Below are 15,529 nucleotides of genomic sequence, written 5' to 3'. Positions count from 1 at the left end.
AAACACAGACAAGTGTCCCACCCACCGACAAAGCAAGGCGACGCTTGCAGTCAGCCGTTCAGCACACGTATTTGTATGTAGTGCAGCACAGGGGAGGTGCCCCTGGTGCAGCAGCTTTTCGAAGACAGACCAGCAGCACTTCCATCGCGTGATACGACTAACGTCCAACACCCAGCTCTTATTTGCTGTTTGCGAGGTTTCACCGGCTTGCCTCACGCACAACCTCACGGAACTATCTACGTCCCCATGCCCACGCGCATTCACAGATTCACACAAGTATGCCTATGACACGCACAGTGCCCTCGACCCGCCCACCGCCCGCCTCACCACCCCCCCCCGCCCCTGTCGATATCAGGATGTCTCCCCCAGCGCCCGAACATAAGCTTCCGGTCGCCCAGTGCACATAAGCTTCCGGTCGCCCAGTGCCCACCGGCGGCCGCAGCCACCTAGGCTCAAACTGACAAGTTCTACTCTGCAAGTTCTGTTGCAAGCATTGATCAATATTGTATTCACACCAAAGTTGTTCAATGTGTGCCGTGTAATGCCAGTGAGCAGATTATGCACACCAGGAGGTCCTGCTGGGTCCCGAGTGTCCCATGCAAGGTTTGCTGGTGAATGCAAGAATCAATAAATGCAAGTGTGCGAACACGACAAATAGACGCTTGGGGCCACCAAACATGTCAATCGTTGCTGTGGGGCCCTACACATGCATCCAGCCCCGTGACCAGCAAACAAGTGCTTAATGAGTAAGACTGTACAAGTTCGGTACTACTCCAGGAATGGCACAAACCGAGTTCCAATATCGTAGAAAACAGGCCACATGCTCATGCATGTATGCATGCACCCAACGCGCAACCCTTAGGCCCGGAGCGCGGGACTGCTTCCAGCCATCATCACTACGGCCGCCAGCGCCGCCAGCAGCAGCACCAGCCAGGCACAGGGGCTGGCGGCGGCCGCGGCGCCGCCGCCGTTGCCAGAGGTCGGCAGTGGCACGTCGGAGGGGACCATGGGGGAGGTGATAATGTAGACGTAGGACCTGCGGGATGGTGCGGGCACGCGAAGAGAAGTGGGTGGGCGAATGAAAGCACTGCGAGACATTGCGTGCATGCATGCACTGGGCTATGTATAGCGCGAAGGTCCGCCCTTGTCGTGCAGGGAAAGCAAGATTCGCCGTTGCTGTCGGCACTTCGCCATCAGGTCATCCTTGAGCGGTGCCCTCTTGCTCATCTACGTCCCAGGGCCGGGCCTTCTGGGCCTCATGCCGTCATGCCCCTCCCACTTCGTGTTTAGGAAAGCAGCCACGCCCCAACCCGCGTGCCGTGTGATTTCGTCTCTCATCACGCACCTGCCAAACATGATCTCAACGGCCGGATCAAAGCCAGGGGTGGACGGCGCCAGCAGCGCATTGTTCTGATCCGCCGTGAGCTGAACCACCACAGTGCTGGTCACAGTGACGTTGGTCACCATGGTTGTGATCTTGTTTGAGCCCCTGCGAAGTTGCAATTTCAAGCAATTTCATGTTTGTTATTGTTAAGAAAATGCATGCCTTTGTATGCCCAGAGGTTGGATGCATCTCCAGGTCACGAGTGTACGCACAGCAGCTGACCGTCAGCTGATGCACATGCAGAAGTTTTGCGTGGGTCTCATTGGGCCCAACGTCTGAGGCACTGCCCGTGGCCAGGGCAGCGCTGACGAGGCGCCAGCCTGTGGAACAACTCACGCGTATGTGTTGAGGGTGCGGTTGCTGGACTTGAGCTGGGTGGGTGTGAGGGTGGGATATGTAGTGCCGTGTTGCGGAAATGGCGGTCTGTCACCTGCTAGCTAGTCCTTTTCCTGAAAGGATAACGCAGCACAACATTTGGTATCGAGACCGGCTGTCTCTGCAAACCGACCCGGGTTCAATTCGCGCCATCTGATGGCACGGAAGTATTATGAGCTCTGCTTCTGAGGTTAGTCTGAGTGGGAGGTGGCGGCACCCACGCTAACTGCGAGTTGAATTCGTCGGGACGCCTCATCTGGAGGGGGGATAGTTGTAGTGCCGTGTTGCGGAAATGGCGGTCTGTCACCTGCTAGCTAGTCCTTTTCCTGAAAGGATAACGCAGCACAACAGGATAGACGATGTGGTTCTGCAAGGCAGAGCGAGGGACACAGGCGAATGCATGGGTGAGCGTTCGCAGCAACCTCAGCAACTCATCAAGACAACGTGCGCTGGATTTGACTGACTGTCCCCTTGCACGCGCTTGCATGCAGCTGCCGCCCGCCCCACCTCGAACAGGGTCTTCTTCTTGCCGTTGGAGTTGAGCTGGGTGAGCCAGTTGGCGGCGGTGGTGCCCTTGGAGGTGGCCAGCAAGTTGATGCCCTGCAATCAGCAGCATAGCAGCAGCGACAGCGGGTGCACCGGCAGCAGTGGGAGCACAAGCATGGATGTGTCAAGGTGGGTCGGGTTCATTGGACCTGAGAGAGATCGCGGCTATGACGGCAGGCATGACCACAACCGATCGCGTGTGACCGCTTGCGTGACCGCCCACCCCAACCCACTTGGTTCGCCGGCGCGGTTGTACAAGTCTGTTCGCCGCCTCCATCCCCTTTCCCTCTCCCCCGACCCGCCACTGAAATGTGACCTAGTCACTCACTGAGTCGGTGGGCACAAGCACTGCCGCCGCCAGCTTGGGGTCACTCAGCTGGTTGGAGATGCTGGACTCGGTGGCGAGCCAGCTGGTCCACAGGTTGCGGGATGCGGCGCTGGACAACCCGGACATAGTGAGGTACTGGCCCACACTGGCAAAGGTGTCCAGGGCGACCTGCGGGGCGCGGGGTGGGGGTTCTGTGAGTGAAGATGTGGAGCAGCTGGCATGTGGGCAGGGCGCAGCACTGCTAGGTGGTGGGCGGGCGAGCGCTCACCCCGTCTACGGTGTGGATGCTGGCAATGCGGCTCCAGGGCGCGCCCACAGGTATAAAGTTGGTGGACACCACGTTGGCGGAGGCGCCCAGCGAGGCCAGGTACAGGCCGCTGGAGTTGCGGACCGCAGTGACCCGGCACAAGGGCCTGTGGGCCGGGCGCGGCGACAGCGATAGAACGGCGTGTCAGGTCGGGGCTTCAGGTGCGGGAGCTCGCTCTTGTGTAGATGCAGATGCAGGTGGAGGAGAGGCGAAGGATGTGCGAGGCGGTCCCCTGATTAGTCATCCGTCCATCATGTGAATGACGACATGGAATGAACAAGGATGCCCGCCGATGCCCCCGCCAACTGGTAGCCCTGAGAGTGAGAGATCCTTTTCGAAAACCCTGTCCGTACGGCAGGCACGTGCCGCTGTGATGACCCCCCTGTGCTCGGTGTCCTGGCCCCGGGTGCTCACTGCTGGACGCTGTCGTACTGGGGGGACACTGCGGCGTTGGCCTCGGCGGGCGTGGGCAGGTCGCGCATGCCCTTGGCCACGTGGCAGTTGACGACTGATGCGGCGGCGGTTGAGGCAACCGCCAGATCTACGTCGTACTTGGTTTTGGCGGCAGTAACAGCCTGGTGGTGGCACGCAGTGGCGGTTAGGGTTTTGGAGCGTCAGGATGGACACAGGGAGGCGGAGTGGAAGAGACATGACACAGGTCCACTTTATCCATCCCACACGGTGGCGCTCTGCCACTGCACAAGCGTACACAGTTGCTGGACACACCGCGTTGACGGGCGCAAAGACGGTGACGTTGGTCTGGGTGGCCAGCTGGCCCCACAGACTGGCGGCGTTGGTCTTGAGGCCGGTCACGAAGCTGGTCAGGTCGGTGTGGGCGGACAGAGCCTGCAGGCAGCAGAGACACGGAACTGGATGGTGGCGTTTTGGGGTTTGAGAGGGTGTGGTGCATGTGGTGGTGAAGCTTCGCTCAGCCCGTGCCAGCAGCCACGTTTCCGGATATCCCAACTCCAGTGCCCGCTGCTCCCTGCGGTGGCAGCATGTCAGGACGCAGCTAGCATTCTAGCTAGCTAGTCTTGCCCCAATCAATCCGCCACACCCCAACCCGACTCAACCCAGCCCGCCACACACGCGTGTGTTTGTGCAGTACCTGCTGCACACTTGGATACCAGTAGGTCAGCACGTTGTCGATGATGCTAACGTCGTTGCGAGGTCCGGCGGAGATGTCAATTTCGACAACTCTGGCGCTCGAGCTGCGACACGGCATCCAAAGCAACAGGCGCGTGCGCGTGTAGAAGCATCAGCAAACATGCAAGAATGCGGCGGAAGGTAACAGGCCGGGGCAAGTGGGCAACTGATTTCCGGCTCCTTCCAGAAACACTGCCGGACTGAGAGGCATGGAGGCGTACGGCTGCCGTCCACGCGTGCAGTCAGGCGGGTGTCCGGTGTGGGCTTGGGATTTCAGCCGCTAGGACCTTGCAGGCCGTAACAAAGTATGGCACGTACGCACACAAGCACCAGCGAAAAGCTCCCCAGCACCGCACCCCCCCCATCGCCAGCGCCTATCGCCCTGCTTCAATTCTCCACGACGCCTCGGCCCCCTCTAGTAAGTATTATCGCTTGCAACTGTCGCCTCTGCCTATGCTCCGCTAGTTTGGCTTGCTTTGTTTAGTTGGGGCTGGTATTCGCAACCCCCCCCCAAACACACACACACACACACACACACACACACACACACACACACACACCTGGTTGCCAGCACGCTCAGGCTGGCTGCAGTTGAGCCGGAGCCGTTGTAGGCGATGGTGATGCGGGCCCAGGGGTAGACGTTATCCTTGTTGCTGCCACCGGACCTGCGTGCAGTGGGTCGCACAGTGTGTGGTCAGGAAGAGACATCAAGACGCGGGTGGAAGAGATATGGGGCGCATCCCTGGAGGAGATCCAGGTGTTGCCGGACGCATGCCGGGTGCGGGATGGGGGATACGGTACATGCGGATCGCCGCGCCCTTGAAATGATAGCATGTGATGGCTCGGCGTCTTCGGGTGCTGGGACTGTCCCCTCTGTAACATCCGCATTCTTGAAACAATTTTTTTTGCGGGGCGGCCTGAATGCCAAAGTTCTACAGCGTGGCATCGTGGCAGCTATGGGGCGGGGTACCAGGAGCCGACCAGCCCTGCTCATTCCCTCCCCCAGATCCTGGGTTTCGGTTCTGGGGTCTATCTCATTTACCGCCTCGGGGAGTCATCTCATGTCAAGTGCCGCCTCCGCCCCCACACTTCAGAATACGCTGGGCTACCGCATCTGCCGCCCACCCGGGGCCCACCCACAGCAGGGTAGATAGGCGGCAACAGGCACGCCGTACTCACAGCATGGTGGCGGCGGTGGCGTTGTTGCCGGTGAGGAGACCCATGCTTGCCAGGCCAAGGAGGGTTGCCAGCGGGGTCCTCGAGCCGAGGATGTGGTACTTCAGCAAGTCGGCCACGACGTCCGGGCTGAGCGCGAGCAGGTCCGCGGCGGTCAGGTTTGCGGAGGCCAGGAAGGCGGTGAAGGCACTACGCGGCAAGAGTCAGAGAGCCAGGCAGGGGCAAGCAAGAATGTGTGAGGGGCCGAAGCCCGGCGTAGGCATGTCGGGGTCTACGGTACGCATCATACGGTATGTGTTAGCACGCATGAGCTGGCATGAAGGCGCATCTACCCAGAACCCAGGCCACACATCAGCTCACGCGTCATTGGGTAGCAGGGCGGTGGTGTTTGCGGCGTTGCTGAGATACGAAGTGAGGTTGGCCCGGGCGACCGCGGCCTTCATGGTGGTCAGGTCGGCACGGTTGTTGATTAGATCCATGATGCTGCTGTAGTTCTGCTGGCCAGAGCAGCGGCCCAGCATGCCGCCCGAGAGGGCGATGAGCGCCAGCAAAAGCGCTGCGGGTCGGGGCGCACGGGAAGGGCGGGTCAGGCAGGCGAGGAGCAGTGGGCTGAGGCATACACGTGATAGGGCCCCGCCCTTATTGTCGTGTTCGGTTCACGTAGGGGGGAGGGGGGCTCTGCCTGGGAACCCCACGTGAATGGGGCCCGGAGTTCGCCAATCGAAGCAGTGCACCCGCATTCAAGTAAGCGCAAACGCCCGAGCAGCTGCGCGAAACGGGTCCATGGCATTCGTTATCACTCTTCGGTGACCCTAAGCGGGCTGACTGCAGAATCGCATGCAACCTGACAATTATCATTTTGAAATGCAATTGTAATGGCTAGGATGTTAGCTCATTGGCGTTGGGCCAGCGCAACCACACCACGGTCGTGCGACAGCCTACAGCAGCTCAGCGCGACAGGATCCCAGCAGGATGCTCTGTTGTATATCAACGCTTGCATATCGACATGCTTACATCTGGACTGTTTGTGCGACGTACCTGGCCGCAGGCAAATTGGCGCCATCATGATACCACTCTGCTACCGCAGGGAAGTCAGTGTAATTTGTGGTATTATTAGGAAAGTATTGAGCGGAGTATGCTGTCGGATATTACCCCAGACAGAGCCCTCTTGTGCTATTTCAGCGGCGTTGACCGATCAGCTACGACCCTGGGCTACGACAACTTGTTCGTGTCCGTCCGGACCCGTCGCAACCGCAAACATCCTGAACCCGAGGCACAACAAAGAACACTGGGCACAAATATTCAGGACTTGAACACCACACTGCCATTAGCCGTCGGGCGCTGGTGTAGTTTGCAGGAGGCGGGTTTGCGGGGACATGCGAAAGGCGCGCTCTCGTGCCGTGATGATGCTTGGGAGCCGGTTTTGACCCCGCCCTTCTGCCGGAGGCACAACCTGATTTCTACTACATGCCGGGGCTGTGGCAGGCTCGGACGCCATCCTTGACTCATTTCATATCCCCCTAAAACCTTGCCCCTTCGAGCTCGGCAACTCCCGCGGTTGGTAAACTTAGGTGAAAGCCGGGGTCGCAGCTTTGCGCCTGCCCCACGGCCCACGGCCTGTCACGGCAACTGTGCGGTTGCACATACACACAACACCCTCCCGCAGCCCCTCGCTGGACGTCACGTCCCGACCCCCCCCTGGCCCCCATCATCATCACCACACGGCACCACGCCATCCACACCCACACCGGCCGGCGCATGCGCGCCTTCTCCTTCCCCTTCCCCTCTTCCGACCACACACCCACACCTCCGCCAGTCCGCCTCCAGCCCTCCACCTGCACCTCAAACCCAGCGCCTCCCGCCTGGCCCGCCTCAGCCACCCTGCTTTCCCATCCCCGCTGCCTGCTGGGCCTCGGCCTCAGGGCAATACCCGGGGTACACCTGGGCAGCCGGCACACCACGGGCAAGCGCCGCCGCCCCCTCCGCGCTCAGCACGCACGCGTGCGCCACCTCCGGTCGCGGCGTGATGCCGTACCGGGCTGCGTAGTCCCGCCACTGCGCCTGCCGGGCCTCCTGACTGGCGAGCTTGAGGATCTCACGAACGCCCTCCGGCTTGGCCTCAGCCGGCGGGTTGAGCACCTATGCAAAGGCATAAGAGAGATGCACACAGCGAACGGATGGAGGGGAGTTCTATTTAGGTGTGATGTGGTTTCATGGTCCTGCAAGCGGGTGCCCGGGTGCCTCCGCACCTGCAGTGCACGCACTCGCAGCGCCCGCACCACCATCAGCAGCCGGCAAGGACCCGCGGACATGCCTTCCCTGCAGAGCACACCCTGTGCTCCCCTCACACGGTACCCATGTATGCCCACCCCATCCTCCACACACCCCACATCCTCTAGGATCTCCCCATCCCCCACATGGCCCCACAACCCCCACATGGCCCCCACATGGCCCCACCGCCCCACCTGGAAGCGGTGCATGATGGCGAAGCGCCGCTCCACTGCCACTGCCGCCGTCCCTCCAGCCACCTGCCGCTGCCCTCCCCCTCCCCCTTCCTCTCCCCCTCGTACTTCTCCTCCTCCCCCTCCTCCTTCTCCTCGTACTTCCTCTCCTCCCCCTTTCCCTCCTTCCTGTACTCCCCCTCCTCCTCCCCCTCCTCCTCCTGGCCCTCCTCCCAGCGCGTGCAGGTAGGCGTAGTCCACCCCCCAGCCCAGCAACTCGCCGCTGTAACGCCCGCAGTCCAGCAGCGCCGAAAGCACGTCCGACCTGGAGGATGGGAGGAGGTAGGGATGGGGTGGTGGTGTGGAGGTATGGGGGCAGGACAGCCAAGGGGAGGTGAGGCGGGGCGGTCGGGGCGGCTAGGGCGGTCCCTACTGCCGAAGCAAGGATACGGGGGAATCCAGGATAGCCCCGGCACCCCTCCACCGCAACCAGCAGCGACACCACCATGTCTACTTTCCCACCACTTCCCGCCCCCCCCACACACACACACCTGAACACGCAGGCGTTGTTCTCCACAAAGGAGGTGTAGGCCAGGTCCAGGTGGGGCTGGTGCGCGGCCAGGACGTGGTCCACCTGGGCATGTGCATGTGCGGGCAGCACGTGTGTCACACACGGTACTAGCATCTATGCGGTTAGGTGTCGCGGTAAGAACAGCACGGGCGACTGGTAGGGGCGGGCGTGGCGGGCGACTGGCAGGGTCGGGCGTGGGCCTGCGTGCACCCACCTTGCTTCCTGGCCGCAGGCTGGGCTGCGCCACCCACACGCCGCCCTGGCTGCCTCGCGGGCCGGCCAGCTGGTCCGCAAAGTGGTGGAACATGGCGTCTATCTGCAACAGCCCCCCGCAAGGTGAGGCAAGTAACAACTTGTGACATGGTGGTGCAAATCGCGTGGCAGCGCAAGCGGCAAGGCGGCACAAGCCGTCATTTGCACCCACATGAGCGTTTTGCACCGAGCACGTGATCGAGATGAAACGCGGACGCTTGGCCAGCTACACACGTACGCAGCAGCACACTCACGTGCCCAGGGGAGGCAGCCAGGTCATCATCCCACACTGCTACAGCCTCGTAGCGCTGCAGCAGCCCGGGGAGCAGCGCGTGCAGTCGTGCTACAGCCTGGTGTTTGGATCCACGTGAGCGGTACACAAAGTCCGGGCCCGCACTGCTGCTACTGCCACCTTCACTGCTACTGCTACTCCCAAAGACAGGTTTTCCGCCACGACCACCGCTGCTGCTGTCGCTAGTGTTGGCGGCTGCGCCGCCGCCGCCCGTACGGCCGCTGCCACTGCTACTGCCGCTGTTGCCATGGCGGCCGCTGTGCAACCGCCCATGCCGTACTTCCATCTGGCTGCCGTAGTACGCCACAAGCAGATCGTACGAACGGTTGGCGGTTGGTGCCGCAGCCCACATGCGCCACGCGCCCTGGTCACCCGCGCTCGTGAACAGCAGGAAACGCCGCCGCGCGAGCCGCAGTGGCGGGCCCTGAGATTGCTGGTGATGCGGCTGCGGCTGTGGCTGCGGCTGTAAGCGGCGAAGCGGAGCTGAAGGAGGAACAGAATGAGGGTGAAGGTAAGTCTGAGCAGGAGGTGGCGGCGCGGCGGCCACCGACAGCCGCACTGCTCCCTGGCGGGCCATCTGGGCAAGCCGCGCGTAGAAGGGCGTGGTGACTGCCGGCAGAAGCGACCTGGCAGCGGGCCCCAACGCCGACAGCTGCGGCACCGGTGGTGGCTGCACCCGCGGCACCCGCTCTGGCGGCGGCGGCGGTGCCGGCGGCTGTAAAGGCGATTGCGTTGTGGACGGCGCTGGCGTGCCTTGCTGTTTGGATCCGCCCCCACCACTGCCGCTGCCGCCGCCACCACTGTCGTCAAGCCCAGCCAGCCGCAGCAAGCCTGCTGCAGCCTGCGGTGTGAACAGCAACACGCAGCCCGCCATACGGCTGCTGGCGCCGCCACTGCTCCTGGCACTGCTGCTTCGTCTACTGCTACTGCCAACACTACTGCTACTGCCGTTGCCTGCTGCGGCTCGCACGCGCCAGCCCGCACAGCCGGACGGCAGGGCCCAGAAGCTCCTGCTGCTACTGCCATCTCTGGCACCGGAGCCAGCAGGATGGAGGGTGCGCGGCAGTAGCTCCTGCAGGCCCCGCGCCGTGGCTTCAAGCCACGCAGCTGTGCTTGCGTAGGTTTGCAAGCGCTGCTGCTGCCAGTGCCCGTGCGGGACATGATGGTGGCGAATCGGCGGAGAGCTTCCATTCGCCCCCTCGCCTGCCTTGCCACCATGCTGCGGCCACGTGAGCGTGTGGAAAGCGGGCGCGGGGGCGTGCCTCTCCAGCCGCAGCCTCGGCGGCCCCACGTTGCCCGCGCTACTGCTGCTGCCACCCCCGCCGCCGTCGGCAGTAGCAGAGGAGGGCTGCCAAGCGGAGGTGATGGCAGCCGGCGCGCTGGCGCCCTCATGCCCCAACGCCGCCTCCAGGCCACCCAACGTCTCCTCGCGCGCCGCCACCCAGCCCGCCTCGTCCGTGACCACCGCACAGAGGCGCACAGCGCCGCCGCTGCTGCTGCTGGTGCTGCTGGTGCTGCTACTAATGCCGTGCGCCGGGGTGCTATTGCTGTTGTTGTTGCTGCTGCTTGGCACACCACTGTCGCCGCCAGGGGCAGGAGCACCAGCAGTAGCAGCAGCAGTAGCCGCAGCCGCACAGAGCTGCAGCGCGGTCACGTGCGCCCTGAATGCTACAGCCTCCAGCGGCCACAGCGCATGCAGCGGCGACAGGTCCTGAGGGACGCGCAGCCGCTGCACCACCCCAGCCGCCACCGGCAGCCCCACAGCCGCACTAGCCGCACCCGCACCCGCACCCGCTCCGCCCTCCATGCCGCCGCGTCGTGGCGTCGTCACTGGCGTGCTGCTGCTGCCGCCGTCACTGCTACTGCCGCCGCCGCCGCTGCTAGCGGCTCGCCTGCTCCTGTACCGCCACAGACAGAGCTCCTCGGCTGGCGGGTCGTGGACTGCTACTGCTGACGCCGCGGGCACACCCGCCGCTGAAGAAGCCGTGCTGGTGGCTGTAGCAGCGCCTGCACCTCGTACTCCGCGGGTCAGCACTGTGGGAGTTGGAGAGGACGCTAGCCCATTATTGTCCCGCTCAGGACTGGCCGCCGCCGCCGGCGCTGCTGCACCTGCTGCGGTGCTGCTGCCGTGTGGTGCTACTGCTGGCGGCGGTGGCGGCGGCGGTGGCGGCGGCGGGTCAGTGCGGCCACAGGCCGCAGAGACCTGCAGCACCAGGAGGTGCCCCGCGCCATTGCCGGCTCGCAGCAGCGTGCGCGCGAGCCGCCGCGACCATGAGGGCAACTGCCGCCGCCGCTCAGGCGGTCGGTCAGGCCCGTGCGTGTGTGTAGTAGTTTCGCTACCACCGCCAGCCCCCGTGCTGCTGCTACTGCCGCTACTGCCGCCCCATATGGCCGCGGGTGCCGGGGCTACTACCGGTGGTGCTGCGGCGGCCGAGGGCAGACTGAGGGCGGCTGTAGCAGCAAGCAGCAAAAGCAGGGAGGCGCCTGGCGCTCGCTTCATTGTGCCCTTCATTGTGCATTGGAATGGTGCGCTTAAGCAGTGATTTAAGCTCTTCGGCAGCAAAGGCACTCCACCAATGCGGCCACGAACTAACGATGCGGGTCATAACTTGCAGAAAGACCCACGCACCTTGCTTGCATGGAGCCGCGCCTTGCTTCTGGGTGTGCGGGAGGCAGGCGGTCACCTGCAGTACGCGGGCGGCGCCACAGTGCGCGGATCCTTACAGTGTCTTTCGCGCCTGCCCTCTGCTCCTTCCTGTAATAGCATAACGCATGTCTGCCCTACACTCCCTCATTCTTCCACGCACTTTTATGTTCTTGCAGGCGTGCAACACCAGCAGTGTCTCTAAACAAGCTCACCCCAGCACTCGCACCCCAAAACCGTGTGTCTGGCTTCTCACACACGTCCGCACAACCGCCCGAACGGCATAATGTACACACTTCAATTAACGCAAAGTTTGAGCTGCAGCAAACACCTGCTGCAGCAGAGAATGTCATTGCAGTGGCTTCAGCTCTGCTCCTGCAGTTTGCAGCATCATGCCGCAACTGGTGTAAGCCATACAGATGCAAAATGGGAGCTCAAGAGGCGCGCGCTGCCAGCTGCCAAATCATCACCAACGCAAAACTGCTTTCTTCGGTCTCACCACTTGATACCACACAGCACACACAGAGAAACACCCCTGCGCAGCGGCTCCAGCTCAACAGTACCTGTCTTTCACCTGCATGCGGACTGTGTTCCTGTGTTCCTGTGCATGCGGACTGTGTTCCTGTGACTCCTGCTCGCACTGTTGTTCGGGTCCCGCTTGCAGCCTCTCATCCCGCACAAGGCACAAGGGCCGTCGCGTGCAACTACTAAGTCGCCGCCGCTCCCTCTCCTTCGCAGCTCCGCTGTTCACGGCAGCGCGCCCGCCCGCCGCAGCCGCAGCCGCCCGCCGTGGCCACCTGCCTCAGCTGCGCCCACACCATCCCCATCCACTCCTTTGCCCTCTTTCCTGACCACTGCCCCACTCCTGGCCGCTCGCTGCCCGTTGCTCAGGCCGCCGCAGTGTTGCTGCTGACCTTGCTGTCGGCCGCCGCCGTCACCATCTCGCGGAACCGCTCCATGTCCTTGCCGATGATGCCCTCCACCAGCGGCGTCAGAGCCTGCGGGGCGGATGTGGTGTGTGTGTGTGTGTGTGTGTATGTATGTGTGTGTATGTTAGAGATCACGCGGAAAGGAAGGAAGCACGCAGGACAACGTATGAGTGTGAGAGGGCGAGCCGCATACGGCGTGAGGGGCCGGCGGGCCGGCAAGGGCATGCATGTATGCTGCCCGGAGTCGCACCCACGCCGCCACCGCCTGCTGGCCTGCACTGCCCGCACTCACGTTCGCGAAGGGCATCAACACATAATCAGACACAATTACTCGCTTTTGCGAAGGGCATCAACACATAATCAGACAACATTACTCCCCTTCGCGAAGGGCATCAACGCATAATTCGACACAATTACTCACTTTCGCAAAGGGCACCAACACGTGATCAGACAGTATTACTCACGTTCGCAAAGGGCACCAACACCGCAACACGCGATAAGACAGTAGAACTCACGTTCGCGAAGGGCACCAACACGTCCGGCACCTCGTACGAAATGATGAGCGTGATGTTGCAGCTGCGGGGGTGAGGGCGGGGGGAGGGGCGGCGTGGCGGTGTTGGTGTGCATTTCCTGCTACAACCCCTGGAACCGTGCCCGGGCACCCAAACACAGGTACCACAAGTGCGACCTCAGCGTGGCCCCCGCCACGCGGCGCCGAAGACGTGAGCCCAGCTCACGCACGCACTGCTCCGTTTTTGTCCCGAAGGCTCTCCTGTTGAGAACCCAAGCCACCTTCTACCATGCGCTGTACTGCCGTACAGTGTCTGCCATGGGCCATGGGTCGAGTGGCTGGCGGGCGCGGTGCTCCTGCCGTGCCTCCCCCGCCCCCGCGGGTTCCTATCTTACCCCCCCCCCCCCCGACGATGGCAAACTGAGGCAATCGCGGAGGTAACCACTCCGTTCTATATGTAAGGTCGTTATAGCTTGGTTTGGTTCAGTTTAGGCTGGTATTTACAACACCCCTCTTCCCCCCCTCACCTGGATGGCGAGGTGCGGATGAACTTGATCTGACCGCGGTTCTGGATCTCCAGGCCTGCAGGCAGCGGGAAGGGGGCAGCGCCACGGCACATGTGAGGCAGAGCCGCACCATGTTGGTGATAAGACGCGTTTGTGTCCACTCCGGCGGTCAGGGTGTCAGCGTGTGCCTCCGGCGAGACCCGGCACGCAGCGCACGGCACGGAGAGCTACGACGGGTTGCGAACCCCGCAAAACAGCCCCGGCTCCGGCCCTCCACACCCTGCCTGTCGTGCCTTTTCCCAAAGCTTTCAGCCCCGGCCCGCCACCCACAGCCTTCCCGGCGAATGCCAAGCTCCAGCCTACCCACCGTGCAGCTTCCACCCACCCTTGCTCCACCCAACCGACGCACCACCCATCCACCCATCCATCCACCCACCCACCTACCCCCACCACACCCACCCCAGCCCCACCACACACCCCACCACACACCCCACCACACCCCCACCCCTAGCCCCACCCCAGCCCCACCACACCCCCACCCACCCAGCGACGCCGAGCCGCGCTCCGACACCCAGTGGATCTTGCTGTTCTTGACGGGCGGCAGGTTGCGCGCCAGCCAGCTGAACTCCCAGTCGCGGCCGAACTGGTGCGTGGCCAGAGTCCAGCGCGACAGGCGGGGGTCGTTGTCCAGCACCTGAGCCAGCGCGAGGGAGGTGGGGTGGTTTGAGGTGGGGGGTTACAATCATGACTAGTTAAGGAAGTGGTAGACGGTTAACCATCTGGCGGAACAACAATGGGGATGGGGGTTGGGCAGTTGGGGAGAGGGTGAGGGGTTGGCCTCACTCCTTGGCCCTTCTTCCTCTCTTCCCTTCCTCGCCCCGTTTTCCTCTGCCCCTCGCCTCCCTTCCCCCTCCCCTTACCGCCGCATCGTGACCCTCCGCACCTTGACGGATTTTATCCAGGCTCCCAATCCGCCCTTCCTCCCCCCCACTGGAAGGTTCAGGTCCCCGCCCCCCTGGTTTCTGATTGGGACTGGTGGCGACAACCCTCCCTCTTTGGGTTCGGGCCGCCGGCCCCCTTCCTTCTTCCAAATGCATCAGCTAGTCTCAACTTTCGTACTGGGACGGGTGGAAACCAACTCCTGCATCTTTCCCTTGCCTCCGCACCTTGACGGACTTGATCCAGGGCATCCACTCCGGGATGCGCTCCCGGTCATCCCACAGCGCCCAGCACGTCTCCAGAGGGGCGGCCACCTCCACAGACGCCCTGCACGCACGCAGCATGCACAGCACGACGTATGCGTGTGAGATACAGGTCGCGCTGACGCGCCGGTAGGTTACTATTGGGGGGTGGGGTTGGGCTAGGGACTGGGGACGGGGGACACACAAGCCTTGCACTGGGTGTGGCTGACACGTCCACCCGCTTCCGTTTTCCCAAGCGTCGCTTGGTTCGATGCGTTGGTTTTCCAAGAAGGCTCCTATGCTGAGAGCATAGAGTTGGCCCCCGGCCAGGCTGCAGGGTAGCGCCTGGGTGCTTCCGGGCGGCACTCCGGGCCCTGTCTGAAGCGTGTCGGCTTGGCAGCAACACAAAACCCTGACCGCAAGCCTGGCGAGACAGCTCACTTGTTCTCTAGCCATTGCGACATGCTCCAGCGCATCGATCCATTGTCTGGAAGTCGTCCGAGGCCCTGGCCAGTGAAAGACGTCTTCCCTGCGGAGGGCACCGCGACCACGGAGTTGCAACGCATCCTTCGCGACCTTCTCGAACCCGAAGCAACACCCACGATGACTTCAAAGTTAATGCATACCTGCTACCCGCTTAGCCACTAGCGCTTTACTCGGACCAGCGCCAGTCTGCGCGCGTCAAGTTGGTCCCGGTAAGATTCTTGCGGGCAGGGACGTCAGGGCTCTTTGCAGGGCAGGGACGTCAGGGCTCTTTGCAGTCGCACCCTGGAACGATGGATTGTTGATGTTCCACTCAAAGAGCTGGCGTGCAAGGTGAGAGGCATTTCTGCTGTCTTGAGTAACTGGGCTTCGTCGCTTCGTTGTCACAAACACTGCTATTCAATGAGCTAGCACAAGCATGGAATGGCCAAGTGTACTTGTGAACTATGCGGTTCTG

At 62.6% G+C, this 15,529-nt stretch overlaps 4 protein-coding genes across 4 annotated transcripts; all 4 read right to left on the bottom strand.

Moving 5' to 3' along the window:
- Positions 1–147: 147 nt before the first annotated feature.
- CHLRE_14g616376v5 (uncharacterized protein) lies at positions 148–1,949 on the bottom strand. Its single transcript, XM_001698963.3, has 3 exons — positions 1,721–1,949; positions 1,346–1,489; positions 148–1,036 (listed from the first exon to the last, which is right to left on the bottom strand). The coding sequence occupies exons 2-3, from the start codon at positions 1,465–1,467 to the stop codon at positions 859–861; spliced, it is 300 nt and encodes a 99-aa protein (XP_001699015.1). The 5' UTR covers positions 1,468–1,489; positions 1,721–1,949; the 3' UTR covers positions 148–858.
- Positions 1,950–2,027: 78 nt separating this feature from the next.
- CHLRE_14g616350v5 (uncharacterized protein) lies at positions 2,028–6,369 on the bottom strand. The gene is made up of 11 exons (XM_043070093.1): positions 6,301–6,369; positions 5,623–5,818; positions 5,266–5,451; positions 4,647–4,751; positions 4,049–4,151; positions 3,667–3,786; positions 3,355–3,515; positions 2,902–3,046; positions 2,634–2,801; positions 2,267–2,359; positions 2,028–2,126 (listed from the first exon to the last, which is right to left on the bottom strand). Exons 1-11 carry the CDS (start codon positions 6,326–6,328, stop codon positions 2,070–2,072), a joined length of 1,362 nt encoding a protein of 453 aa, XP_042916766.1. The 5' UTR covers positions 6,329–6,369; the 3' UTR covers positions 2,028–2,069.
- Positions 6,370–6,447: 78 nt separating this feature from the next.
- On the bottom strand, positions 6,448–11,359 carry CHLRE_14g616301v5 (uncharacterized protein). The gene is made up of 5 exons (XM_043070092.1): positions 8,781–11,359; positions 8,489–8,590; positions 8,255–8,337; positions 7,728–8,028; positions 6,448–7,401 (listed from the first exon to the last, which is right to left on the bottom strand). The coding sequence occupies exons 1-5, from the start codon at positions 11,328–11,330 to the stop codon at positions 7,135–7,137; spliced, it is 3,303 nt and encodes a 1,100-aa protein (XP_042916765.1). The 5' UTR covers positions 11,331–11,359; the 3' UTR covers positions 6,448–7,134.
- Positions 11,360–11,407: 48 nt separating this feature from the next.
- Positions 11,408–15,529, bottom strand: CHLRE_14g616250v5 (uncharacterized protein). The gene is made up of 8 exons (XM_043070091.1): positions 15,357–15,529; positions 15,216–15,261; positions 15,031–15,118; positions 14,575–14,674; positions 13,952–14,102; positions 13,430–13,484; positions 12,907–12,967; positions 11,408–12,460 (listed from the first exon to the last, which is right to left on the bottom strand). Exons 1-8 carry the CDS (start codon positions 15,414–15,416, stop codon positions 12,350–12,352), a joined length of 672 nt encoding a protein of 223 aa, XP_042916764.1. The 5' UTR covers positions 15,417–15,529; the 3' UTR covers positions 11,408–12,349.

This window comes from Chlamydomonas reinhardtii, chromosome 14 (assembly GCF_000002595.2).
Source record: "Chlamydomonas reinhardtii strain CC-503 cw92 mt+ chromosome 14, whole genome shotgun sequence".
Lineage (NCBI taxonomy): Eukaryota > Viridiplantae > Chlorophyta > Chlorophyceae > Chlamydomonadales > Chlamydomonadaceae > Chlamydomonas > Chlamydomonas reinhardtii.
The sequence above is the reverse complement of the archived record's forward strand: the minus strand, read 5'-3'. Positions and strand labels throughout refer to the sequence as shown.

Excerpts from the sequence above, each read along its gene's own strand:
- CHLRE_14g616250v5 (XM_043070091.1), bottom strand. The coding sequence starts at position 15,416 with ATGCCTCTCACCTTGCACGCCAGCTCTTTGAGTGGAACATCAACAATC. Across the intron at positions 14,103-14,574 it reads CCTGGATCAAGTCCGTCAAG|GTGCTGGACAACGACCCCCG; the intron begins GTGCGGAGGCAA and ends GCGCTGGCTCAG. Across the intron at positions 13,485-13,951 it reads GCGCGGCTCGGCGTCGCTGG|GCCTGGAGATCCAGAACCGC; the intron begins GTGGGTGGGGGT and ends CGCTGCCTGCAG.
- CHLRE_14g616376v5 (XM_001698963.3), bottom strand. The coding sequence starts at position 1,467 with ATGGTGACCAACGTCACTGTGACCAGCACTGTGGTGGTTCAGCTCACG. Across the intron at positions 1,037-1,345 it reads GTTGAGATCATGTTTGGCAG|GTCCTACGTCTACATTATCA; the intron begins GTGCGTGATGAG and ends ACCATCCCGCAG.
- CHLRE_14g616301v5 (XM_043070092.1), bottom strand. The coding sequence starts at position 11,330 with ATGAAGGGCACAATGAAGCGAGCGCCAGGCGCCTCCCTGCTTTTGCTG. Across the intron at positions 8,029-8,254 it reads AACAACGCCTGCGTGTTCAG|GTCGGACGTGCTTTCGGCGC; the intron begins GTGTGTGTGTGT and ends CCCATCCTCCAG. Across the intron at positions 7,402-7,727 it reads CCATCATGCACCGCTTCCAG|GTGCTCAACCCGCCGGCTGA; the intron begins GTGGGGCGGTGG and ends GCCTTTGCATAG.
- CHLRE_14g616350v5 (XM_043070093.1), bottom strand. The coding sequence starts at position 6,328 with ATGATGGCGCCAATTTGCCTGCGGCCAG. Across the intron at positions 3,047-3,354 it reads CAGTACGACAGCGTCCAGCA|GCCCTTGTGCCGGGTCACTG; the intron begins GTGAGCACCCGG and ends CCCGGCCCACAG. Across the intron at positions 2,802-2,901 it reads GCATCCACACCGTAGACGGG|GTCGCCCTGGACACCTTTGC; the intron begins GTGAGCGCTCGC and ends CGCGCCCCGCAG.